This window comes from Littorina saxatilis, linkage group LG14 (genome assembly GCF_037325665.1).
Source record: "Littorina saxatilis isolate snail1 linkage group LG14, US_GU_Lsax_2.0, whole genome shotgun sequence".
Taxonomy (NCBI): Eukaryota; Metazoa; Mollusca; class Gastropoda; order Littorinimorpha; family Littorinidae; genus Littorina; species Littorina saxatilis.
The window spans coordinates 10,644,617-10,671,704 of record NC_090258.1 but is presented as its reverse complement, the minus strand read 5'-3'; the positions used below and the strand labels follow the sequence as shown (position 1 = coordinate 10,671,704).

Genomic DNA, 27,088 nt, shown 5'->3' with positions numbered 1-27,088 from the left:
CACCCATCAATGTTAGAGGCCCGTGCCCTGGTCGACTGGTCTTTATGTGCGATATGCCAAACAGAAACAGAAGAAAAATTAGTAAATCCGACACAATCAACATTTGCCAAAGCTGGCGTGCAGACTGGGTACGGTCGTGTCGTCGACAATATTTTGAAACTTGAAGCCCTTGGGGATTCGTCTGTGTTTGTTTTAAACAAGGATCTCCTTGAACAAGGTAACTATATGAAGACAACCTTTGAAGAGAAAAAAGCTGTATGGCACAGAACCTGCAGGAACAAATTTGATACCGGAAAGTTGCTCGTGCTGAGAAGAGATACTTGAAAGAAGAAGATAATGACCAGAAAGAACTGCACAGCCCCGTCAAAACAAGGACGACGATAGGACCTGTGTGTGACCGCGATGCGGAAAAGATGGTACTTCTGAAAAACTTGTGAACGCATGTACATTTACCATCTACCAAACAATTCGTGAATATGCAGAGATTGTGCAGGACCGATCACTCTTGGGAAAATTATCAGAGGGGGATATGCATGCCTTGGACGCCAAATCATTCATCTTGCAAGTTGACTTTGTACAATAAATCTAAAAAAAAAAAGCCTTAGCAGAACGGGGAATTAATGACGCACACGAACAAAATGAGTTAACAGTGTTAAGTCAACTCCTTTCTTTCATTGAAGAAGAGAGAGAAAGCAAGTCCATGTCACTGTTCAAAATGTCTGAACTGTGCAAAGTGTATGACAGCCAGTTTCGTGAGCTGGACTGTTCATATAACAAAAAGGTTCATACAACAAGACTCAAAGAAAGACTTCTTCATATGGTGCCAAATCTGCAAGCTCAAAGGCAAGGTAAAGAAACTGTCCTTATTTTCGATACAGACGTCAGCAGTTTGCTGAATTTTGCAAGAACATTAGATGATGACGCATTTCATTCATCTTGCACGTGCCGCACAGATTGTCCGTAAAGATATCCTTTCCAAAGACTATTGTTTTGACGGTACTGTTAAGGCCTCAGCAGACGTTGTTCCCGAAAGTCTGCGTGCACTCACAGGTATGATAATGCATGGAAACGTGTCTGGTTTGACTTTGACGGAGATCAGCAACAAGCAGAAGTCAGTGTCGTCAGTTTACGAAGTTCTGATGTTCAACACAAGGAAAGGAGACAAGAGAAGTAAACGACCCACATCTTCAAGGTCATTTCACTCAACGTCGAGGGAAACACCACTGGCCAGAAAGAGAAAATGTAAGTTTTACGCCCTCACGGCAAAGCCATTAGGGGCATGTTACACGGAAAATCGGCCTTTGTATGAAAATAAAAACTATAAATGCAGGGGGGGGGGGGGGTAGGGGTGTAGACCGCTGGCTGCCGGCTGCTAGAGGAGACCTGAAATGAGCTAGGGACCGGGTTGGGTCGTCTTGGGTCAGTGCTGAAATGGTTACAGCGCCTCTACCGACTGGGCAAACTCCCCACCCAATATGTTGGGGTCAAGAAGTTCCATGGAGGGCGGGGGGTATGGAGTAACACATAGTGTTTTGCTCAGAACATTCCCACCCAAGCAGAGCCGCGCTAGGGGTACGCATTACCGTGGAGCTGGCAGTCAGTGCTACCAAATGTCGTCTGTGTCTACCACTCGGTGGTGACTTAATGTGGGTCTATGTAAGCAGATGCCAGCGCAAGCAATCTGATGCAGAGTCAGGAGGCGGTTTGGTACAAGAGAACCTTAGAGGCCACAGCCTCGGCCGTCTAAGGGATCTGTGTGTATGGAGGCACATTTGGTTTCTGAGGTTCAAGCGGAGCTGTTGCATCTGCTCCCAAGTTCCCGTCTCTCAGGAGGCGTTTTTGGTATGGAAGCAAACCTGTAGGTTGGGGCCTCTGCCTCTGCCTTTCAGGATGCCAGGACTACAAAATGTGTGTCTGTGGATCTGTGCTGTGCTGGGTCTGCTGCAAGCACACTAGAACCAGCTCGCAACAGTTGAGGTGAACAGATTGGTGACCAAGACCATCATCGGTATCTCTCCGAAGGATGGGTGTGGGCGGAGAAAGTCTTCCAGACTAAGGGCATTCTCCCTTCTGTAGCGGATGAGACTAGCCATCTCTTCCTTGAGAGTGTCACAACCTTCAAACACGTGTTTGAGGTGTCCAGTCTTGCCACACTGACAGACTGCCTTGTCCCAGTAGATGCGGCTGCTGACCGTGCGCAAGCTACACAACAGGCTCATGGGTCTCGGGGGGAGTGGGAGGTGGAGCCCTTTCCTATTGTAGGGGAGGTGTATCCATCCTCTCTCTTCACATGTTTGTGACAGAGTCTGCTCTCTTTCCTCTCTTTTTAGCTTGGCTAGCAGCAGTTTGGCTTCCTGGCAGGAGAGCCGAATGTCTGTCATTGGCATGGTTGACATAGCCGCTGGCCATATATATATATATACTGGCCTTCTTTTATACCTCAGAACAAGGCAGAAGGAAGTCATGTGCTCCTGTGGCGGCTCATGCTACAGAAGTGACATCCAGGCCTCATAAACATCGAGATAGACGGAAGTTCTGTATTGTTGTTTGCGGGAAAGTAAGGTAAGTGATATCAAGCTCATGATCACTCAAAATGCGTGTCAAGCGATTTAGTGACCTTGTTACCTTTCCAATGGATACATTGTTTACTCTGATAAGCAGATATGGATCCATCAAACATTGCTGTTTTGCGAAAGTTTAAGAAGATGTCGCGTAGGCATCGTTTCCCTTTTCGCGAGTAAAACGAACAACACGCGCCCCGAAACCGAGTTTACAATTTGGTGAAAGATGTATTTCTTTCACTGTGAACATGAGACTGCGTGCTTTTGTGTGTTTAATTGTCGCAAGGGATACTAAAAAGGATGTGTTCTTGCTCTGTTTTGCACTTTTGCTAACTTGCTAATTTTGTGTGCGATTTTAGGAAATGATGCTTTATTTTTTATGACGAGTATAATCGTGATGATTTCATCAAATTGTCATCCTCTCATGCCATTAGGAATACTAAAGGGCTTTCTTTTTCTCATTTTGCAAACCTGATTCTGACAGAAACTGGCAGTATAGAGACTTTTAGAAATGATGCGTTTCTTTTTATGAAGAGTATAGGTTTGAAGGTCATGACCTTTTCCGATCAGTTGTGTCATCCTCTTATTCGATAGAGAATGTAAAAAGGTATATGTATGCCAATTTTGGTGCTTTGTTCAATGATATGCAGTATCCTGCCACGAGTCCCCAGACTAATATGCTCGCCCACCGCGCGCTGCGTAATCCAAGATGGCGGTGGTGTTTACACTGCGATGCCGTGTAGCGTGTTGCGATCTTCTCGGCGTGGTTTTCGACGTAACCCGAGGGATCCACCGCTTTTCATTCCTGTTTTGCACATATAGCAGCCAGGTTATTGACTTTCCGTATGAGTCCATGTGGAAGCTCCAACCCCCCCCCCCCCCCCCCCCCCCCACCTAACCCCGACTGTGTTTGTGTTCGAGTAAGTGTTTGTGTATGCCCGCACGGTCTGTCTGGCTGTATTTTGGTCTGTCTGTCTTTTCAAGGTTCAGGGACTACCCCAGCTAAATTTCCCATCACAACCACGTTCTCTCTGACGAGTCACTGACCGAATCGTCTACTAGTTTCAGAAGTACAACTTTTTTCATATCTCGCAGCAATCGTGCTTTCTTCGTCGCCTTCGTGAAGCGATTTGCCTCGTTGTGAGCCCGTTACATAGACCAATCCAGAGCGACTTTTCTCTGAGCGGGCTAGTGTAATTCTGAGCAACGCATGGCTGGGTTGGCGAGGAGAGGCCGAAAGGAAAAGGAATTAGAAATGTGAACCAACAGTCATGGTTTTCCAGAGTTACATGTTCATTGTTGCATCAAGTGATTCGTCGGTCTGTGCCAGTGAACTCCTGTCTATCATTCTGTAAAAGTGTGTAAAGTCCAAGACAAGAGCAAGAGTTGTTCATTCAGTGCAAGACCAGCTACTAAAGAGGCACCCACATGGTGTTCTCTTTACCTTCGTGGTTTACTTCTACTAAGTGACTACATTCACCTACATACTACCTTCAAATTAACTACTTCCTCCTCCTTCCACCCCATTCACGTAAGATACGAGTTTTCAAAGCTCTTCATTTTTTTAAGTGAGGGGGGGCGAGAGGGGAGAGGGGAGGGATGTTGTCAAAGACCCTCTAAGGTTCTTACTTTCCTGTGCCTATCACAGAAACGAGCTGATGTGCAAATTGTACATTTTCCAAGATCACTTGAGATTCGAGTGTCACAGGAATCCATGTAATCACATTCTGCATCCGTGTCCGTTCCTAGTGGCGTGCATAATAATGTTGGTTGCAGAGCTTGCGAGCTGGCATTTCGGTTAACAAAACTGACAACTCGAGTGCATACTTTCTGACAGCATTAACAAGTGTGTGTTCGAGCTTTTAACTCCACTGAAGAGATATGTAGACTTTTCATTCAGGTTTCTGTGCCGATGTACAGACATTGTGAGAAGTTTTGGTTTTGGAAAACTTGCTGGGTTTTTTACTGTTAACGAGCACAATTTCTAACCGCTTGCATCAGCGATTGTTCTTAGAGCTTAAAACTCTGAAGGAGAGAGCCAGAGAGAGTCGCAGTCTTTTTTAAAGAAAAAAACTTTAAAAAACTGGAAAACAATTGCCTGTTGATGTTAGTTTGAAAGTTGCAGACAATTTTAGGCCAATAGGGTTGGTAATGAATTACATTATTTTGCTGTTTTAATCCGAGACACCAGTGGAGATTCTCGGCGTGAAAAGTGAAGTGTTTGTCGCAGCCAGTGAAAATGGCGAGGTCGCGTTTCAGTGGTGGCTGCTTCCTGGTTCTGTTCCTCGTAGTCTTCGTTAATGTGGCTGGTAAAATCCCAATCTTTTCAGTCGTTGTTATTGTTGTTGTGGTGGTATTGTTGTTGTTGTTGTTGCGGATGTTGTTGTTGGTGGTGGTGGTCTTGTAGTTGTTGTTGCGGTTGTTGTTGTTGCAGCGATTGTTGTTGTATAGTTGTTGTTGCAGCGGTTGTTGTTGTTGTGGTAGTTGTTGTTGCGGTTGAGGTTGTTGTTGTTGTTAATGTTGTTACTGTTGTTGTTGTTGTTGTTGTTGTTAACTCATTTGTTTACTCCTTCATCCATTTATTTCATTATTGTATTTTTACTCTTCCAACCAACACGCAGAGAGTTTTGAGTGGAAGTCGGAGACCTTTGTTCGCGTGACCGGCTGTGTCGGGTCCAAGGTCACCCTGCCCTGGCAGTTCGTCACCACTGAGGGAAGGGAGACAATCGAAACAGTCTACTGGTACAAAGGGCATGAAGACCAGACCATGCTTGCCTCCATTTACCGGTAAGCCATCCTTAGCGGATTATGACATTATTCAGTTATTCTGGAGAAGAACAGAAATGCTGGACAAATGTACGCATACACACACTTACACAATGTCACACCCAGTGACAAACCCATCAAGTTAAAACACACACACACACACACACACACACACACACACACACACACAACCACAGCATTTCTGTTTTTCTCCAGAATAACTGAATAGTGTCATAATCCGTTAAGGATACATCCCCTATTCACTGTAACCTATCGGGGTGTTGAAGCACAACTGATTTCTTTTCGTAGCAATTTTTGGTTGTGAAACTGCAGTAGATGTTACTTCCGTCATCTAATGAAAAAAAATCTTCTTCGCTATTTTTAGTGATGAGACAAACCTATTCAGGGTCCGTGCGTGCGTCTGTGTACGTGTCTGCACGGTGTGTATAGTGTGTGTGTGTGTGTGAGAGTGATTTCAGTGTGTATGTGTACAAGTATACGTGTGTGTTTGTGTGTTGTTCGCTGTGTGCGTGCGCGTGTCTCACGCTGTACTTGTGCGGCGTGTTTATGTTAACCACTGTAGTTTTAAATGTCTCCTTACATCTTATAACTTTTAATAAAAAGACCAAAAAGCTCTGTTCTCACGTTGGAATGACGAAAACGAAACAAATACTAACTTTTTAACGTCAAACTTTTAATAATTCTAAACCGTAACCGTTTCAGAGATCGCTTCTCGATCAAGCCAGGCAACAGCGATTACAAGGTACTGCCGCGGGACCCGGACATGAACGCCGCACTCGTGCTGAACAACACCCAGCTTGACCACACCGGCTACTATGTCGTCACGGTGACCGTGCAGACCAAGGATGAGAACTTGAACGATATGAAGACCGAGCACAGGGCTTCTGCCCTCCTCACTGTCATTGGCGGTAGGTTACCGTGCAGTCTCCTAAGGGGGGGGGGGGGGAGGGGGGGAGGGGGGGGGGGGAGGGGGCCGTAGTGACGCCGTCATCTTGGCCCTGCCCATTCTGATAATCATCGCTCCACGGCTATCGCCAGTTTCTCTCTGACAGCATGCTGAATTATAGCGCGAATCTATCAAAACAAGAATACAGAGTTATCTCCCATATTTATGTTTTTCGCGAGCACTGATCTAAATTTGAGATCAGCGTTCGCGAGACGAAAATGATTGCAGATTGGCCGACTTCGACAGTGATCTCCGTTCTGTTCTTCTCAGTTATGATAAAGACATCGTTCTAAGGTCAAAACAAGTCGAAATTTTGAGACTGCTGTCGGAAGGAGACCCTGATACTGTGTATGGTTGCATCACTCTCAACTGGTTACAGAAAAAAAATCGTCTGCACCGGCGCGCTCCGAAGCCAACTTTGATTATCACGTGACACTTTAGAGTTGTTTGCACAGTATATCCGCGAAAGAAAGCTCGCTTGAAACTGTCTTAGATATCAATTCTTTTGTAATTTAAAAATTACACAACACCATGAAAAATCATTGTCGACGATCACGAATCTGCTTATATCCATAACACATTACGAAAAGATCTAAATAAGTAAAAAATCGATTTCCTCTCCAGAGAAGGAAAACCAAAGCATCCTGTCAGGGATAGAATGAGACCCGAAGGGAAGTAACTCATTTTTGACCTGAGTTCAGGATGGGCCCTGCCGTCATATTACCCCCTCGATTTATACTCGAGACTTAACTGTTGTTTCCTGGTAAAAAAAAATGAAGTGACATTATTTAAGGACGAAAAGCATGTCAGTTTCTTGCATGTGAAGAAAATTGGTGGTGAAATGTAATAGATTTCACCCACAAAATCGATTTCTTCGAAAACGTGTACCGAGTGGTTACGTCCCTTGAATGAGAAGGAAAACATTTTAGGATGAATCAAATTTCTAAGTTAAATAGAGAAAATTGGTTGGACAAATTTGGCCCCATGAATGTAAGGTACCCAAGGTCGCTCATCAGTACTGGCGAAGGGTGTTGTTTTTTGTTCAGTGTGGAGTTACAAGATCAACGAGGCCGAGAATCGTAATATGAAGGCGGGGCCAAGATGACGGCGTCACACCGGGGCTGTGTGTGTGTGTGGGGGTGGGGGGTGGGGTGTGTGCGTGTGTGTGTGTGGGGGGGGAGTTCTTGAGTCAAGCTGTCTTATGCGATTCGGCCGGGGCGGGCCGGTTGGAAGCGGATTGGGTGGGGGGGGGGGGGGGGGCGTGTGGTGCTTAGATCTGGATGTATTTCTCGATCCCGTAGGAGAAGTGGGGGGGGGGGGGGGGGAGGAAGTTAAAGCAGAGTACAAGCCCCTGTGGTTGTCGTTGGCGTAAGGTTATGACGGCTTGTCAGTGCCAAAACCTAGGGTTACCATTTTCACGTGAAAATTAGTAATTAACAGTCTTTTCATTTTGGCCTCGTTTTCAGTCACAGTAGTCGGACTCTTAGAGTCCGCACTGAGAGGCTACAACCTCCGGCAAACATCACCCTCACACTATTTCTGAAAATCTTTTAATAGAAGGCCTTATCGAGCAAGTTATCCGACTGGCATGAAGATGCATGGCACAGTTTTCTGCAATAGCGGTTTCCTAAACGTTGTTTTGGGTATCTTAAAAAAGAATAATCGACCCCGAAAACTTTCGAATCAAAGCTGTGTGTAGCAGACGGACTTTTGATCGGCTGTGGTCTCACACTATCACAGATATCTTTCAATAGAATTCCTTATTCAACAGGTTGTCAGGCAGACAGCTGCACCTCATATTTGTTTCAACTACCACACTCATCAATCTGCTCTTTAGTGCATAACATGTCATAGTAAATACCTTTGAAGTTAGGGAATGAACTGTACAGACTTTCAATTACATGGCTTTTGGAAGGAAAACATCGGCACAGCCTTTTTTCGAAGGATGGGAGACAACTCTGCTGATATTGCGCATGCATTTTCTCTACTTTTTATTCGATCAATGACCAAATTAATTAATTTAGCTTGATTTTGGAGCGCAATCAATTTCACGAGAAATATTCGTTGATTTGATTAAATAAAGGGACTTGTATCAAAAATAAGTCAATAAAGCCACTGAATTGTGAGATACGAATTTACAACGCTAAAGTTCAAAGTAAAAATTACCACCACAAAAACAACAGCACCAGCAGCAAACGTCACGACTACAACGTGAAACTCATTAACTTCTATTTCTTGTTTTCTCTATACCAGATGCCCCTACACTCTCTGGGGATAAACTGACGGTGCATGAAGTGACGTCGGGTGTCCAGACATGCGCACTAGAGCGGCAGATAACTCTGAGCTGTGGGAATTTCACAAGTCGCGGATTTCCGCCTGTAGATGTTGTATGGACGGTAAGTCTTGTAATTGTTTTTAAAGGTACAATCCTTCTTTTGAAAGCAGATCGGCTCAGACAAACAAATATTAATTAAACAAAAAAAGACGGGGAGAAAACACATTCCTTCGCTTGTGTCTTCTCCGTAACCGTCTGCACTTTTTGCGAGCTAAGACTTTTTTTTGTTTAATTAATATTTGTTTGTCTGCGCACTTAAAAGATCTCTGGGTCGAAATATCTGTGACTGTAAGTGTAACGTATTGTTTTGTCAATTACAAACGTTCCAACAACTTACCTTTCTTGTTTTTTGATTTTCTGAATTTTGGAATTTTAAACAACGAGATGACAGGTGAAAGCTAAGCTTGGATGTCGTTTGCTTCCTCCAAAGATTGGAGTGAGAGCCTGTCCTTTGCATGTTTGTGTGTTTGCTTGTTTGTTTGTTTGTTTGTCGCTTTGGAGAGGGGAGAGCCGGGACCCCTTAGTAGGAGAATTAACAACTGGCTTAAAGGTCTTATGAATAAATATAATTATATGTGATATATATTGTTAAAGATGAGAAGCGTGGACGTGCCAGTGAATAATCTCCACCCACCCCCTCCCCCACCCCCAACCCCACCCAACCCTCTCTCTCCCTCTCTCTCTGTACAGGACCCCGCGGGACAGGTGTTCCCTAGCACCCGCTTTGCCGACGGTTACTTCGACCTTGACCTTCCTCGTCGCCCGTTGCCAGGCAGCTACAGGTGCCACCTTTCGTGTCAGTCTCCCTCGCTTCAGTGCTTGTCGCCATCTTCGCCGTTGCTAGGCAAACAATTTGTGCACGTGACCAAGCCCAGTAGCGAAGGGTGTAGTGAAGCTACTACACCCGATCCTTCTGAAGGTCAAGGAGAGGTCACGGACGACGTTGAAAGTGGTGTGAAAAGGAAGCAGGAATTCGAGGATCTACTGCAAAACTTCACGAAGCTGCAAGAGTCGGTTAAACGTCTTCAGGATGAGAACGATGGCTTGAAAAACGGTGCGATAGGGAAATTGTTGGGATACAGAGGAACCCCTTTTAAGACACCCCCCCCCCCCCCAATATGAGACTCCCCTTTCTAAGACCTTGCTTTCTCGTATTTTGTGTGTTCATAACCACTGTAAATTAATCCTCACTTAAAGACTCTCCTTTCTAAGACCTTGCTTTCTCAGATTTTGTGTGTTCATAACCACTGTAAATTAACCCTCAAAGACTCCCTCCTTCTAAAAGACTTGATTTTCTCAGATTTTGTGTGTTCATAACCACTGTAAATTAACCCTCAAAGACTCCCTCCTTCTAAAAGACTTGATTTTCTCAGATTTTGTGTGTTCATAACCACTGTAAATTAACCCTCAAAGACTCCCTCCTTCTAAAAGACTTGATTTTCTCAGATTTTGTGTGTTCATAACAACTGTAAATTAATCCTCATTTAAAGACTCTCCTTTCTAAGACCTTGCTTTCTCAGATTTTGTGTGTTCATAACCACTGTCAAGGACTCCCTCCTTCTAAAAGACTTGATTTTCTCAGATTTTGTGTGTTCATAACCACTGTAAATTAACCCTCAAAGACTCCCTCCTTCTAAAAGACTTGATTTTCTCAGATTTTGTGTGTTCATAACCACTGTAAATTAACCCTCAAAGACTCCCTCCTTCTAAAAGACTTGATTTTCTCAGATTTTGTGTGTTCATAACCACTGTAAATTAACCCTCAAAGACTCCCTCCTTCTAAAAGACTTGATTTTCTCAGATTTTGTGTGTTCATAACCACTGTAAATTAACCCTCAAAGACTCCCTCCTTCTAAAAGACTTGATTTTCTCAGATTTTGTGTGTTCATAACCACTGTAAATTAACCCTCAAAGACTCCCTCCTTCTAAAAGACTTGATTTTCTCAGATTTTGTGTGTTCATAACCACTGTAAATTAACCCTCAAAGACTCCCTCCTTCTAAAAGACTTGATTTTCTCAGATTTTGTGTGTTCATAACCACTGTAAATTAACCCTCAAAGACTCCCTCCTTCTAAAAGACTTGATTTTCTCAGATTTTGTGTGTTCATAACCACTGTAAATTAACCCTCAAAGACTCCCTCCTTCTAAAAGACTTGATTTTCTCAGATTTTGTGTGTTCATAACCACTGTAAATTAACCCTCAAAGACTCCCTCCTTCTAAAAGACTTGATTTTCTCAGATTTTGTGTGTTCATAACCACTGTAAATTAACCCTCAAAGACTCCCTCCTTCTAAAAGACTTGATTTTCTCAGATTTTGTGTGTTCATAACCACTGTAATTTAACCCTCATTAAAGACTCCCCTTTCTAAGACCTTGCTTTCTCGGATTTTGTGTGTTCATAAGGCCAACAAAAAATTTCTGTTTACGGCAACATAGGCAAAAAAATAGGGTCGGTAGGTCGGGATTTTTATTTTTATTTTTATTTTTTTTCCCAAAAACCATATTTTTAAGCTTTTTTGCCAGATTTTGTGTGTTCATAACCACTGTAAATTAATCCTCATTTAAAGACTCCCTCCTTCTAAAAGACTTGATTTTCTCAGACTTTGGGAGGTCTTAAAAAGTGTAGTTCCACTGTACTAAAACGATGTTTTTATACAATGCCAACAGTACCCCTGTCCAATATAATTGCTTAACATGGTGTCAACTTCTACATTTCACTTAATCAGTTTTTCGCATTGCCTCAGTTTTGAATGTGTAATATTATTTTTGGACGAGAATCTCGTTGTGTGCACAAATGCTTATTTTCCGGGAAGTTCTATGAGGTCCCCTGCGTTCACACTTTCTACAGTGTCAGGCCAGATCCTTAATGAGCGCGGGGGGGGGGGGGGGGGGGGGGGTTGGGGGGGGGGTGGGGGGGGGGGTAGGGGAAGTAAAACTGGTTCAGATGTTGTAGACCTTATCTGATTAGTTTTGAAACACATATATCGAAACTGATTTCACCTCATTCATTTGACCTCGATTCTTTCAGAAGCACAGAGCAGAAGTCATGAGAACTACAACAATCTGCTGGGAGTCGTGCAAAACGTCTCCAGCAAGCTTGACGCCATGGATCACAAATTCGCTGAGCTGACCAAGACAACTCAATGCAACGCCACATCGGTGGATTTATCACCCTTTGTGAAGAGGTTCGACACCCTGGAGAACTCACTGGCACTGCGCGCTCAGGACGATCAGGCCGAAGAAGAGCTTGAGACGGGTTAGTAACTTTTCAAGTTTTGTTTCTGGAAATGATTGGAATTTAGATGATTACCGGCTTCGCCGGGAAGAAGTAAAGCCGAATACCAGGCTGCGCCTGTGTACGCCGGCTTCGCCGGCGCACGAAGGAAAGGAGATAAACGCGCAAAACACTGGAGACCTTCTAAAAATAGTAACGTGCAGTGACCTTCTAAAAATAGTAACGTAGTAACGGGAATATGGATTGACGCCACACGGAGGAAGGGAGATAATCGCGGCTGAAAACACTGGAGAAGATAAGGAAGAGTTACTGGTAGTGGATCCCGACCACAAAAAAACAAAATCGGTTCAGCGCGCACAGCGCTGCGCGCTGAGAGCACGTGTTGAAATATCTCATCGATGAGGTTGTGTCCGGGGTGTAGCTGAATACGGTGTCCAAATTTGAAAAAGATCCACCGAGAACTTTGGTCGTGCATCGCGAACAGACAGACAGACAGACAGACAGACAGACAGACAGACACTAGTCGTATAGAAGTGAACTCTCTCCGTCAGCCATCCACCATTTACAGCGGAACACGCTTATAAAAAAGAAAAGGGGATTTGTTTGCTTTTTTGTTTTGTTTTGCTTTCTTATATCCTAAGTGTTTCTTATCCGGAAACCTCGAATAATTATAAGAAATATTAAGGCAATTCATTTCTCTTATCCGAGAAAAAATTTAACATCATATTTTGGGGGAAAGGACTTGTACATGCAAATAAATCATTGCGGATTAGTCTCAATCACAGCACAACGAATACTCCTTGGACTTCTTAAAGGAACACTCCTTCCCGTGAAAACTGTTCGGCTTAAAGGCATATGTACGCGCTCCCGTGTTTACAAAGAGTAGTTTGCCCATAATCGATGTCAAACGCACCATAAGACCATGTAATGACGATATGTCGCCATGCGCGGACCATATACATGCATTACAGCTTGTTTTAGAGTCTCAAAAACTTTGGATGTAAACAAAGACGCGGAGTTATTTCCCTTGCGTCAACGCTACCTCTGTTGGCAAATCTATAAATAGGACGATCCAGATCAAAATGAAAATTAACATATCTCAACATTGAAGGGGTCCTAGACCACAATATTTTGCAGGGAACTTAATTTAGCATGTCTCCAGCTGTTGGTAAAGCAATTAGCGTGTATAGTCATCGAGTACATATGGCTTTAACATCTCAGTGAGCTGGCGGGGCTTTTACTTTTATGGATAAGACCACTCCACTTGGTCACATTCCAAAAATCAACACCCTGACTGCTGGCCGTGATGAGCTGAACTTTTTTGGTGAATTTATTTCTTAAAAAGCAACTGATTGCGTTTACACAATTAATTTATCGAACAATTCCGGTTCACATGGGACGGCCAGGATGTTTGCTTTTGGTATGTAACGAAATGGAGGGATGCCGGATGGTCTGTTCCCATGTGACGGCCAGGATGTTTGCTTTTGGTATGTAACAAAATGGAGGGATGCCGGATGGTCTGTTCCCATGTGACGGCCAGGATGTTTGCTTTTGGTATGTAACAAAATGGAGGGATGCCGGATGGTCTGTTCCCATGTGACGGCCAGGATGTTTGCTTTTGGTATGTAACAAAATGGAGGGATGCCGGATGGTCTGTTCCCATGTGACGGCCAGGATGTTTGCTTTTGGTATGTAACAAAATGGAGGGATGCCGGATGGTCTGTTCCCATGTGACGGCCAGGATGTTTGCTTTTGGTATGTAACAAAATGGAGGGATGCCGGATGGTCTGTTCCCATGTGACGGCCAGGATGTTTGCTTTTGGTATGTAACAAAATGGAGGGATGCCGGATGGTCTGTTCCCATGTGACGGCCTGGCCTGATCTGAGAAAGTGAGCCCAACTGATTTCTTGACCACGAGAAGGAGTGTGCCTTTAAGGTCGAGATCGACAGAATAACTGTTCCAATTAGAAACAATTAGAAAACAGGACTGGACCTGTGTGGAGGGGGTGGGGGGTGGGGTCCTGGGTTTCGGAAGCTCTCTCCCCCCCCCCCCCCCCCCCCACCACCACCACCCCAACCCCCGCTCCCACCTTACCGGTGCTCTTTCTCTCAAGGACAGAATCCCCCCTGCAAATGCTAAATTACTTGGCAAACCCCTCCGACATCCACGTGGCCAGCCCCTGTCTCATTTCGGAAGCCCCCCCCCCCCTCCCCCTCTCATACAAAAGGTCCAGCCCGGGAAGTATGGAGTTTAATCTCAGTCATCTTCTTCTACTTCTTCTTCTTCTTCTTGGCGTTTGCTGGTACTACACATTCAGTCCAGCTCGGGAGATGAAGGTTGTCGTCTTCTCCAGCTCCAGTCGACTGCCACGGAGCTTGGTCTGCAGTGGAGTGGGGTCGGCCACACTTCTTGTCGCTCCTTCTGTAGAAAGGGACATCTCTGCAGAATATGATCTCAGTCATGTGTTACCGGTCTAATTTTTTTCAGATCCTCTTGTGTCAAGACTGCGGCAAACCTTCTCTCTGGTGTCACCAGCGGACGAACACAGCAAGTCTCTTGTCAACGATGTCGTCGTCACGCCTCAGGGAGCGGTTGTGATGACTGATCTTTATCACAGCCACGTCATCATCGCAGAAAACAGGCCGGGTAGTGACGTCACCACGCGACGTTTGAAATACGGGACTCATGCCAGGTAAGGTCTGGCTGTCATTCTATCTGTGTGTGTGTGTATATGTGTGTGTGTGTGTGTGTGTGTGTGTGTGTGTGTGTGTGTGTGTGTTTGCCGGTGTGTGCGTGCGTGCGTGCGTGCGTGCGTGCAAGCGTGCGTGTCTGTCGGTCTGTCTGTCGGTCTGTCTGTCTGTCTGTCTGTCTGTCCGGCTGAGCCACTCTTCTCAAATTTCATTTCTTTTGATTCCTACAGCGAAGTTAGAGATGGACAACCGACCTTTGCAACCCTATCATTTTCTTTCTCTCTCTCTTACGCAGACAACTCACCAACATGGACGGCGGCTTGGTAGCAGCCACAGTGGACGACACCTACATCTACATCCTCAACACAACGACGACCAAGAGTTGGGCCCAGCGGGACAGATGGATTCTAACCAAAGAGAAGTACCACGGACTGGCAGCTAGATCTGAACAAACCCTCTTTGCCAGCGTTACTACTCGTGACGCAGGAGAGGGTAATGCTCGCATTGACGTCATATCCATCCATGGCTACAGCGCCGTAGTAGTGACGTCGCTGCTGAACCGATCGACGGCGAAGAAGCTGAACAATCCTGAGCGACTGACTGTCAATGATAACCACCTTTACATGGTTGACACTGATGTCATCATGCGTCTGGACCTAGACACGCACAAGGTATTCTTTTCGGTTCTGTTTTTACATTTAGTCAAGTTTTGACAAAGAGGAGGAATCGAGACGAGGGTCGTGGTGTATGTGTGTCTGTGCGCGTGTGTGTGTAGAGCGATTCAGAGTAAACTACTGGACCGATCTTTATGAAATTTTACATAAGAGTTCCTGGGAATGATATCCCCGGATGTTTTTTTCATTTTTTCGATAAATGTCTTTGATGACGTCATATCCGGCTTTTTGTAAAAGTTGAGGCGGCACTGTCACACCCTCATTTTTCAATCAAATTGATTGAAATTTTGGCCAAGCAATCTTCTTCAATTTTACTGCCTTTGCCACGAGCGGTGGACTGACGATGCTACGAGTATACGGTCTTGCTGAAAAATTGCAGTGCGTTCAGTTTCATTCTGTGAGTTCGACAGCTTGACTAAATGTATTTTCGCCTTACGCGACTTGTTCTATTATTCTGTTCTGTTCTACTGTATATTGTTCTGTTCTCTTCTCTTTTCTCTATTCTATTCTATTCTATTCTATTCTATTCTTTTTTATCCGGTTCTATTAGCTTAGTTGAACTAAATGAGAAGAGCGACTTATTTCCAAATCGTTTGTAAACACATTTGCTGATTGTAAAGATGAACAGATAAGGAAATCACAACTTACTGCTCTACTCTACTCATACTCTGATCCACTCTAGTTTACTCTATTCTTCTTTTTAAATTTTTGAGTCAAGTTTTGACTAAATGTTTTAACATAGAGGGGGGAATCGAGACGAGGGTCGTGGTGTGTGTGTGTGTGTGTGTGTGTGTGTGTGTGTGTGTGTGTGTAGAGCGATTCAGAGTAAACTACTGGACCGATCTTCATGAAATTTTTCATGAGAGTTCCTGGGTATGATATCCCCAGACGTATTTTTCATTTTTTCGATAAATGTCTTTGATGACGTCATATCCGGCATTTTGTAAAAGTTGAGGCGGCACTGTCAGACCCTCATTTTTCAATAAAATTGATTGAAATTTTGGCCAAGCAATCTTCGACGAAGGCCGGACTTTGGTATTGCATTTCAGCTTGGAGGCTTAAAAATTAATTAATGACTTTGGTCATTAAAAATCTGAAAATTGTAATTAACATTTTTTTTTATAAAACGATCCAAATTTACGTTTATCGTATTCTTCATCATTTTCTCATTCCAAAAACATATAAATATGTTATATTCGTATTAAAAACAAGCTCTGAAAATTAAAAATATAAAAATTATGATTAAAATTAAATTTCCAAAATCGATTCCTTGTCCATTCTTGATTCCAAAAACATATAGATATGATATGTTTGGATTAAAAACACGTTCAGAGAGTTAAAAAGAATAGAGATATAGAAAAGCGTGCTATCCTCCTCAGCGCAACCGCTACCGCGCTTTTCTGGATTGTTAATTTCACTGCCTTTGCCACGAGCGGTGGACAGACGATGCTACGAGTGTACGGTCTTGCGAAAAAAATGCAATGCGTTCAGTTTCATTCTGTGAGTTCGACTGAGCTTGACTAAATGTTGTATTTTCGCCTTACGCGACTTGTTTCCTGCTCCACTCGACTCCACTCCACCTCACTCCACTCTACTCTTCTCTACTCTACTCTACTATGCTCTACTCTACTATACTCTACTCTGCTCTAGTCCACTCGTCTCCTACTTCCCTCTACTCTACTCCACTCTACTCCACTCCACTCTAATCTACAGAATACAGAATACAGTATTTATTGAGCCAAGTGACATTAAAACACATTTAAAGCACAAGGAATTTCGCGTAGTGTTGGTAAAATCACGCACACACACACACCCACACACACACTGACACACACACACACACGCCCACACATACACTGACATACACACCAACACACACACGCCCACACTACAGCAGTCACGATCACACCAGCACACGCAGGGCAGACATGAGGTAAAACAAATGACAATCATCTATTAAAAGAAAATGTACAAAGAGTGGTCTAAGATGCTGGTGGAAGGGTCTACACAGAATACAATTTTATAATCTAATGCATAGTTAGAACTAGCCCATCCCCTCCACCCACCCACTCATGAATAACTAAAATAATGCAGCTAAAGAAAATGTTGAACATTTGGAAATCAAGAATCACACATCAAAGTCCCACTCAACCCCCCCCCCTCCCCACCACCACCACCACCACTACCTAACACTGAGTCACTACTCTACTCCATTCTACTCTACTCTACTCCATCCTACTCTATTCTACTCTACTCTACTCTACTCCATTCTACTCTACTCTACTCCATTCTACTATACTCTACTCTATTCTACTCTACTCCATTCTACTCTACTCTATTCTACTCTTACTCCATTCTACTCTAATCTACTCTACTCCATTCTACTCTACTCTACTCCATTCTACTCCATTGTACTCTACTCTACTCTACTCTACTCTGCTCCACTCCACTCCACTCCACCTCACTCTACTCTACTCTACTCTACTCTACTCTACTCTACTCTACTCTACTCTACTCTACTCTGTTGCAGCTGAGCATCATCACTGGCCCCCGAAGCAGCCCTGGCCTGACTTTCTTGGAGCCTCGCGGCGTCGCCTTCGACATGGGAGAGAACATGTACGTCGCCACTGGTGGAGAACTATGTAGCAGCAAGCTCTCTCATCTCTACACTGACGGTTTCTGCGTCGTGGTCATCAGTCGGGAGGGGTCGTGGCGAAAGGTGACCAGCAGAGGAAAGGACATTCGTCCTTACGGTGTGACCTTGACCCCTACTGGCGTGGCCGTGACCTGGGTGTCCTGGGTGCGCGCACCTCTCCGGTCCATGGTGCAGTTCTATGACCTTGTGCCTCCGCGAGGTTAGAGGTCAGCAAGGTTACGGCCTTGGCTTTGATAGGTTTGTTTCTGCTGACGTATGTTGTACAGTAGAACCTCCTTCCTCCTCCACCCCCTCCACACACAAGCATACGCACCAAAAAACAAACAGCATCAAATCTAGGGATATCAGGTTTAAAATGGAGGTCGATTTTTTTGTAGACGTTATATGGACAAACAATCTTACAAAGTAATGACGTAAAAAAGAGACCGGCACGGTTGGCCTAGTGGTAAGGCGTCCGCCCCGTGATCGGGAGGTCGTGGGTTCGAACCCCGGCCAGGTCATACCTAAGACTTTAAAATTGGCAATCTAGTGGCTGCTCCGCCTGGCGTCTGGCATTATGGGGTTAGTGCTAGGACTGGTTGGTCCGGTGTCAGAATAATGCTGTGCTGCGACTTCTGTCTTGTGTGTAGCGCACGTTATATGTCAAAGCAGCACCGCCCTGATATGGCCCTTCGTGGTCGGCTAGGCGTTAAGCAAACAAACAAACAAACAAACGTAAAAAGCATGTGTACAGTATTTTGTATAATGTAGCTTCTCGTCGTTCCATGGTATTGTGCCTATCAAAAGTTTCACATTAAACATGGTTTCGGAAGAACAAATCCAAAAACAAAGTGACTGCCAACGTTCCAAAATTCGGAATAAAAATAAACAAGAAAGGTAGGTTGTTGGAACGTTTGTTATTGACAAAACAATACATTCACATATATTTCCACCCAACCCAACAGCTTGGCTCGGCTTCCTGACGAGTGGACGTAAACTGATAGAACTATCAAGATAAGTTTACCGTGTGAATATTTGTTTGTCTGTTTACTTGAAAAGACCGTTGGGTCGAAATATCTGTGAATGTATTGTTTTGTCAATAACAAACGTTCCAACAACCTACCTTTCTTGTGTTTTGATTTTGTGGTTTCGGAAGACTCTAATGGGCAGCAAAAATCAAGTTCTGCTCATAATTTTATGACATTTAATAATAATAATGACAGCTTATATAGCGCGGACAACAGTAAGCTATACTCTCCGCGCTTTGCAAATTTACTATGAATTAAAACATACTATTTAAACATCAAATATATACATTCTAACAAAATAACGTAACAGTAAACTTACAGCAACACATTAGCCACTTACAAGTCAGTCTAAAGGAGAAATGTGTCTCATTGACATTTCCTTAAAAGCGTATCAATTATGGATGGGTGACCCTGATACCAATGAGAGATGTTGTCTATTATGTGTATAACAGACCTGAACAATACAGACACATTTGAAACTCTGTTTTACCTAAACACTAAAGCGAATCATACAAAATGCTTGCAGGGTCTATCATTATAATACATGCACGTGCATTTTTTTTTCTTCTTGTGCCTTTCTTGTCAATTAACTCGGTCTTTCTTCTGTTTTGGAATAATTCTTCGTCTTCTTACTGGTGTACTCATTTCGTATTATATGCGTTGGACTAATTTTTCTTCTTTTATTTGTTTCCTGCGACAAAATCTAAATATAATAAAAAATCTGTGAACGTGTTTCGTGATTTTGCTTGGCAATGCGTGTGTGAGTGAGTGAGTGTGTGTGTGTGAGTGTGTGTGTGTGTGTGTGTGTGTGTGTGTGTGTGTGCGTGTCAGTGCGTGTCAGTGTGTGTGTGTGTGTGAGTGTCAGTGTATGTGTGTGTGTGTGTGTATGTGTGTGTTGCAGAGACAGGGGAGTCTCTGTCTGTCTATCTGTCTGTTCAAGAGGCAAAAATACACTGTCAGAGTGAGTGTGGACATTCTCGTGTTGGCCTACTCGTATGTGTGTCGATTTGTAAGCACATATCGATATTAGGAGTACAATAGACTGGCAGGAATACAAAGATCAGTGTGGGTCTACGTGTTATTTCTTTCCCTTGGGATTCTCCGCGTTTTTGTCGTTTATCGTGTGAATGGAAGTTCCCGAATATCTATAATGAAGGGGCGTAAGCGCTACAAGACAAAATTGCCTTTGTCTAGATCGGTTATGCCCCTTTATTTGATCTTGAGCCAGAGGCTCGTGAGTCCCTTGATATTCATCCGCTGGGTCTTGACTGAAATCAGACATACATACAAAAAACACTCGTGTTGTAACCTCTAGATACAACATGTTGTTGTTTGGGGTGGGTTTTTTTATCAACAAACCCCCAATTTCGTGTGCCGTGTTCTTTGCTATATATGACAGCTAAGACAGTATTTGTTACATTTTAGCAGTGTTGACACCGAGTGTCCACTGCAAACAAAAAATAATAGCAAAATATCAAAGTACGTCTGTGTCCCCTAATATGGACCACCTTCAACAAATCGAAGAAAATAAAAGCTAAAGGCTATTTTCATTAACTCATTAAGAAGCTTTGCTGAAAATAACCTATAACTTGCCCTCGAGATTTCAAAAAAATATATCAAATAAGCTTAGTCTTCTTTTCGTGGTTGTTAATAATTTCACTTATTTTCACTCTGTTTTTGATAAGCTTCTTTAGTTTCCTGGTGTGCTTCAAATAATGCTCTAATCAACCCGAAACATATCAATCTAAAGCATATTTTAATTAGTCTGACTTACACAAAGTTGTATCATGTCATTTTGAAGTATAGGGGGCTTTTTACAGTGATTCGTGTACTGGTCCATATTGGGCGCCACTGAGGCTCCCAATATGGACCATTTGTGATTTTTTTCTGTATTTAATGTTTGCTAAATGCCCATCAAAGCTTATTCACTCTAAATAGGCGGCCTAGGAGAAGGACTACCAATCACAAAATAAAACTTCTTCTCAAGAAAACAAGCTAGTTACTATCGCCGGCATGAAAGAAAAAGTGGTCCACTGATATTAAGAGCCCTTCCCCTAGTAACTGCCGTCAGTCTTTGAACTTTATTTACCAAAGTATAAGCTTAAACTGATCCGTGTTTTAATCCTGTTTCTTTGACAAAGCAAGTTGGCTACATTTGTTTTGTAAAACGGTAACGTTCACACTTTTCTCAATGGATGCAAAGCGTTCGCGTTCTCAGTATCAGTCAGTTTCTCTTTTGTCCATTCCTAAATGATAACGCTGCTTTTAGTTATCTTTCGTTTTTAAAATCTGAAACACATACAGAACTGCAACAACTAAGCTTATAAATTAAGTTTTATTTTTTCTGAAGTGTACCATTTTCAAAGTCAGATCAAGTTCTGACACAGTAGGCTATCAAATATAAGTGGAGAGAATGTATCAGTTTTTCAGGGTCTCACAGAAATGTGTGTGCTACGATGAAAGGTGCACATTTTTCAATGGCACAGGAACAGACGTCCTGAAAAAACTCTCATTCAATGGTATAAAGCAATAGAATTATTTTAAAGTGGTGTGTTTCCTTGTACAATCTAAAACCACACTTTTTGTTGTTGAGAAACTCGTCCAGTCTTGGCCGTTTATCTGACTCGACGATCTTCTCTGCTGAAGTTTACTTTTGTCCTCTTCGCGCAGGAAAAGACAACTCTCCAACTGTGCTATCGTCGACCAGTGCTGCAAAAAGAACCATTCCTGAAGTCGCGCAAACAAGGCAGTTTATGAGGGTTACGATCTTCTAACATTGCCAATAATGGCAGCAGCTGGGGATTGTGATTATTTTGGGACATGCTGGCGATCTCCGCAGTCGAGGTAAGCGCAGATTAAGGCCGCGGATGGGACATGTATTTGGGTGTGGTAGGTTGATCAGCGGATTTGCTCGAGTCGCTTGGTTCGCCATCTATAATTGGTCAAGCTAAAAAGGCCATGGTCAGTTTGTTTACAACAATATGCCCTGCAGCTTGCTGCCAGAGCAGAAGGATTTTTCGCACCGCATTGTTTCTTCTGTTTATATATCTCATCAAATGCGGGGATTTTGCTTGCGTCTGTTCAGGAATCTAAAGCTGCTAGCTGGCAAAAGGAAACGCACAGTGTGCATGCGTTTCGACAATGCAAGGGAGGTAACTCGGGTTGGGGGGGAGGGGGGTGGTCAGTCACAGGGCACATCACTCATGTCACTAAATAGGAACTTCAAGCATAACAAGTTGGTATTCTTCGTCAGTTTTAATTATATGGGCTTCTATGACAAATAACTTCTATCACAGTATTACTTATACTATCAGGTGGGAAAAAAAAGTTGTTTCTGGTGACGAGGCTTCTGATGACACGGCTAAAGGCTGTTTCTTTAAAGCGAGACTTGCTTGCAGCTAGCCGCTCGCAGAGCTAGGAAGGGAGAGTGTTTTTGAAACGGTGTGATCTAGCTAGTTATGCAAGAATGAAACACCATTGGTTGATACCGAAAAGGTCGTCTGCACTGGTTGGTAAATAGCCATAGACAGCCAATCGGATTGGCAGCTGTGTGGCTGCTTTTTTTCTCGCATAGCAAGTAACCCCAAAGCATCCTCACCTTCGCTAGCCAAATCCTAACGTTCCTTGCGGTGAGAATTGCCCAAGAAACAGTACTTCCTCATCCCACTCACTTCACTTGCTAATTCTCGCCTTAAAGAAACTGGGGACTGTAGTGTACACTACATTGGGGTGTGCACGTTAAAGATCCCATGATTGACAAAAGGGTCTTTTCTGGCAAAATTGTATAGGCATAGATAAAAATGTCCACCAAAATACCCGTGTGACTTGGAATAATAGGCCGTGAAAAGTAGGATATGCGCCAAAATGGCTGCGATCTGCTGGCCGATGTGAATGCGTGATGTATTGTGTAAAAAAATTCCATCTCACACGGCATAAATAAATCCCTGTGCCTTGAATATGTGCGCGATATAAATTGCATAAAATAAAATTAAAAATTTTAAAAAATAAATCCCTGCGCTTAGAACTGTACCCACGGAATACGCGCGATATAAGCCTCATATTGATTGATTGATGTTCAATTAAAAAAAAAATGAAAAGTCAGTGTTTCTGGGTGCCCAACCGAACTTATTTTTACCCTTCACAAAAAAATTGTAAATGACAAAACTTGTAGGCTTAACTGTTAACAGGGAAAGCTTCTCTTTTCTAACATCTAAGGGGCGAAGCAAGTTTCAGCCAATAAAAGCTAAATGCACATGGGTACAGAATACCAACAAAAAGAGGACTTTAACCTAGAAGAAAAAAAATTGTACAGACCTACCAACCCTACATTATTTGCCTTGCCATCAGAAACATATATTTTATTTCATTCTAGTTCAGTTTGATCTTGGTTCAGTTTGTGAAGTCTGCAAAATGTCACATTCTTGACAATGTCTTCTCTAGTTTTAGCAGAGGGAAACGCCAAGTTACAAGATTTGATGCAACAACTAGGCGAGCAAATCTCATCATATATCAGTGGCTTCCGGGGAGGGGGTCTGGTGGTGGTTAATTGGGTGGTCTTAAAGGGGGGGGGGGGGGGCGTTCCACAGTGGGACAGTAGAGAAACGTTGCGAGTGCCATGAGAAACAAATCAGGAAGATGATATGATTATATGTCAATATTTTAGTTGAGAAGGGTAAGCAGGGCTGAGGTGCATGAAGCAAAAGTGGTTGCCACCCAAAGAACAAACCAGGGAGTCTGATTGGTTGAAATCACAACAAATCTTAATTTCAACCAATCCAACACAGCGGCTGACTCCCATCTGGTTGGTAACTTTCTCGTGCACCCTGGACCTGGAATGAAGTTTTGTGCGCATGAAAAAGTCTTTTCTTTTGACGCAGTTTCCTTTCTCTATATCTTCACCAGTGACCAGCCACCAAGCGTCGGCGGGGAGAATGAAATCAGCAACCTGAGCTCAACCAGCCAAGATACCCGCAGCCCTGCTCCCACCCCCACCCCCATGCCCATCATCATCACCACCTCCGCCCCTGCCTTCAGCGCAGGAAACACAGTTACCTCCCCAACAGGTACCCCCACAAGTAGCTCTACAAGCTCTGTCACCAGCCTCATCCAGATCATCACTTCCGTCAACGGCAGCTCCAACCCCTTCAGCATCACAGCACCTTCTGGCTCAACTGGCGGCTTTTCTTCAACTCGATCAAGTGCAAGCTCAGAGCGTGATCGAAGAGCTTTTCATCCGAAAGGCAGCGGTACTTCGTCTTCGAACGAACACAGTGTGAAAGGCGGAAAGACTGCAAAGAGGGGTAAGGTGACCAACCCCAAATTGCGGGTCTTGTCATTTGCTGACATTGAGAATGGACTTTCGTGTTTCGGTCAGTCCGCGTCCAGCTGGGCGGAAACGCTTGCGGAATTGTCTCCTGACCGACTGCTCAGCATGGGGTATGTATTATTGACCTGCGCTTGTTTTTTGTGATGTGTCACTTCCTCAGCTCCTCATGGAAATATTTTGCTAACTATAAAATAGTCTCCCATATTTTGTGTAAAGTGTGCAGTGAAAGCACAATGAATTTTGTCACACACACACACACACACACACACACACACACACACACACGCACACAAAACCCATGCAAACATAAACATAATGTATGCAAACAAATTGTATGTCATATTCTCAGAAACATGTGAGGTGATGGGTCAGTCTGTTGTTTGACAGAATCAGCTTTGTGTTAGACTCTGTGTTCAGTGTCCAGATAGCTTATGCCATTTGGACATGTGTAATTTCCCCCCCCCCCCCCCCCCCCCCCCAACAAAAACATGTGATTAGGGTAACCTGATTGACCCTATCTTTTTCCGCCAACTCCAAAATTAAGACTGAGTTAAGTTCACAGACAATGGACATGAATGTATTTGGCACAGACCATATCCTCAGAAAATCCATACTATTAAATTTAAAAATTAAAAAAGACCCATCGAACCTGCATTTTGTTTATAATCATGCTGTTACCTAATCCTAAAATAAAAAATAAAATGGGGGGGGGGGGGGGGGGGGTCTTAGTGTTAAATCCTGATCACTCTTCAGCCACAGTCTGGTTGTTAAAAAAGCAATGAACATCGTGACATGTAGCCCTGGAGAAAAAAAGTCGTCACAGATAGCAGCACAAACCTGGTATAAATTCTAAACCTCCAAGGGCAAACCTTACACCAAAAGTCCAAGTTTATTATAAGTATAACTATAACTCGCATTCATAATACTGTAAATTGTAATCTGCTTTGCTCTCACACTGTAAGCCTGCAGCCTAGCTGTTTAAGTAGAGGCCATGCTGCTCAGCACTGACACCATGAAAGTTTAAGCTGAGAAGTAAGATAACAACAATAAACAGTACTTATAGTTAGACCAAGTTGTAGGGTGAACAACCTCCATGCACTGAGAGAACAGTGAACTTTGCAGCAGGCACAGATTCTGAAATCACTGGAGGAGAGCAGCTGTTTCCTTGCCATACAAATACTGTGTGTGTGTGTCCCTCTCTCTGTGTCAAGGACAGATTGTAAGAAAAGGCCCAGCCTTAAATCTTTATCCTTGTTAAATAAAGTTCAGTCTCTCTCTCTCTCTCTCTCTCTCTCTCTCTCTCTCTCTCTCTCTCTCTCTCTCTCTCTCTCTCTCTCTCTCTCTCTCTCTCTCTCTCTCTCTCTCTCTCTCTCTCTCTCTCTCTCTCTCTCTCTTATTATAGTAGGGACTAGCTGTAAGAAAGGACCATATGGACCTAATGCTATCATCCCTCGGTAATAAAGTTTTCGAGTTCGAGTTCGAGTTCTCTCTCTCTCTCTCTCTTCATGATAGAACATAATTGGGTTATTCTCCAGAGCTGTGTACCAGTGGAAACCACAGACATTTTAACCATACAAATTGATTTCATTAATAAATACTGGTTCCATATCCTTGGCCAAGTGCAAAGAATGAATTAAAAAGACTTGCAAATTTGGTTTGTCTATGTTCAGTATATATTACAAGCATTTCAAGTACATCACTCGCGTAACATGGAAACCAGAGGATATGACAACTGACATGGATTTAAATACTTACAATTTAAAAAAAACCTTCAAGACAAGAAAGTATATTATATTTTTTGTCTGTATCGTTATCTAACTGGAGTATTAATGATAAGTAAAGAGAATACTCTCTGGTTGCCATTTAATATATATATATTATTAGTTCTCTTATTGGACTGAAAATGTATGTCACAAAATGGTACCCAGCTCTAGACTCTAGAGAATAACCCAGTTCTACTTTATGCACAGATTTGTATCAACTTTCATAGTTCATTTATAATACACAATGTTTATAAATGATGCATGAAATGAAAGTGAAATCAGTGCCGTTTTCTCGGCGCATGTGTCGGAGCTAAGGCCAAAAAAAAAAAAATAGGTGTGGTTACGGTAACATAGCCAAAAAAAATAGGGTAGGTAGGTAGGCAATCACTTTTTTTTTTTTAAACTTTTTTTTATAATGTGTACAAATTAAACCTACTCGACAGGGAAATAAGTGTGCGACACGGGCGCTTTCGCTTTCATTGCGTTTTTTGCACTCGTTTTTGTTTTTGTTTTTGTTTTTTGTTGACAAATGTAATAAAAAGTTATAGGATCGGCCCCTAAAAATAGGGTAGGTCGGGTTACCGTAACCACACCTATTTTTTTTTTAGGCCTAAGCCCTAAAAAAAAAAATGTTTTGGGTTCCCCAACCCACCCTTTTTCCTCCCGACTGTAGAACTTATTTAGATCCTTCTAAAAAAAAAAAATTTTAATTTAAAAAACCCTCGATTTAGCAATCTGTATAATAGGATTATAAACGTAATACTCGTACATGTAGTATAACTTTAAGACAAAAACTAATACGCTTGTCTGGGTGAATTGTTTTTTAAATCGTGTTAATATAATTATAATAATTGTTATGCAGGTAGCACAGTAGTTAATGCAATGTAATCTGTTGTGTAACCATGTTAGTATCAATGGAGATTGTAAAACAGAAATAGGTATGATGCATGTAATGGATTGGATATTCAGGTAATAAACACCTACAGTAGCTTCATGAGAGTCAAGCTTAATACACACTTTAAAAACTGTCTAGCACGATTAAAATCTCCAGCACAGCATAGTGTACTTTGTCATGAATATCTTCTAATTTTATGCCGACAGGTTGA

General features: G+C 43.0%; 2 protein-coding genes across 3 annotated transcripts in view; both read left to right on the top strand.

Annotated features, from left to right (window-relative positions):
* The first annotated feature begins 4,175 nt into the window (after window positions 1–4,175).
* LOC138947075 (uncharacterized) lies at window positions 4,176–19,625 on the top strand. Its single transcript, XM_070318512.1, has 9 exons — window positions 4,176–4,870; window positions 5,183–5,348; window positions 6,051–6,256; window positions 8,548–8,690; window positions 9,320–9,683; window positions 11,658–11,885; window positions 14,354–14,558; window positions 14,852–15,227; window positions 17,761–19,625. The coding sequence occupies exons 1-9, from the start codon at window positions 4,801–4,803 to the stop codon at window positions 18,088–18,090; spliced, it is 2,088 nt and encodes a 695-aa protein (XP_070174613.1). The 5' UTR covers window positions 4,176–4,800; the 3' UTR covers window positions 18,091–19,625.
* Window positions 19,626–21,581: 1,956 nt separating this feature from the next.
* Window positions 21,582–27,088, top strand: part of LOC138947074 (upstream-binding protein 1-like) — a 50,330-nt gene continuing 44,823 nt past the window's right edge. For both annotated transcript variants that reach the window (XM_070318509.1, XM_070318508.1), the window contains exons 1-2: window positions 21,582–21,737; window positions 23,796–24,329. In XM_070318509.1, coding sequence (XP_070174610.1) covers window positions 21,679–21,737; window positions 23,796–24,329 — 593 coding nt within the window. In that variant the 5' untranslated portion in view covers window positions 21,582–21,678. The remainder of the gene's footprint in view (window positions 21,738–23,795; window positions 24,330–27,088) is intronic.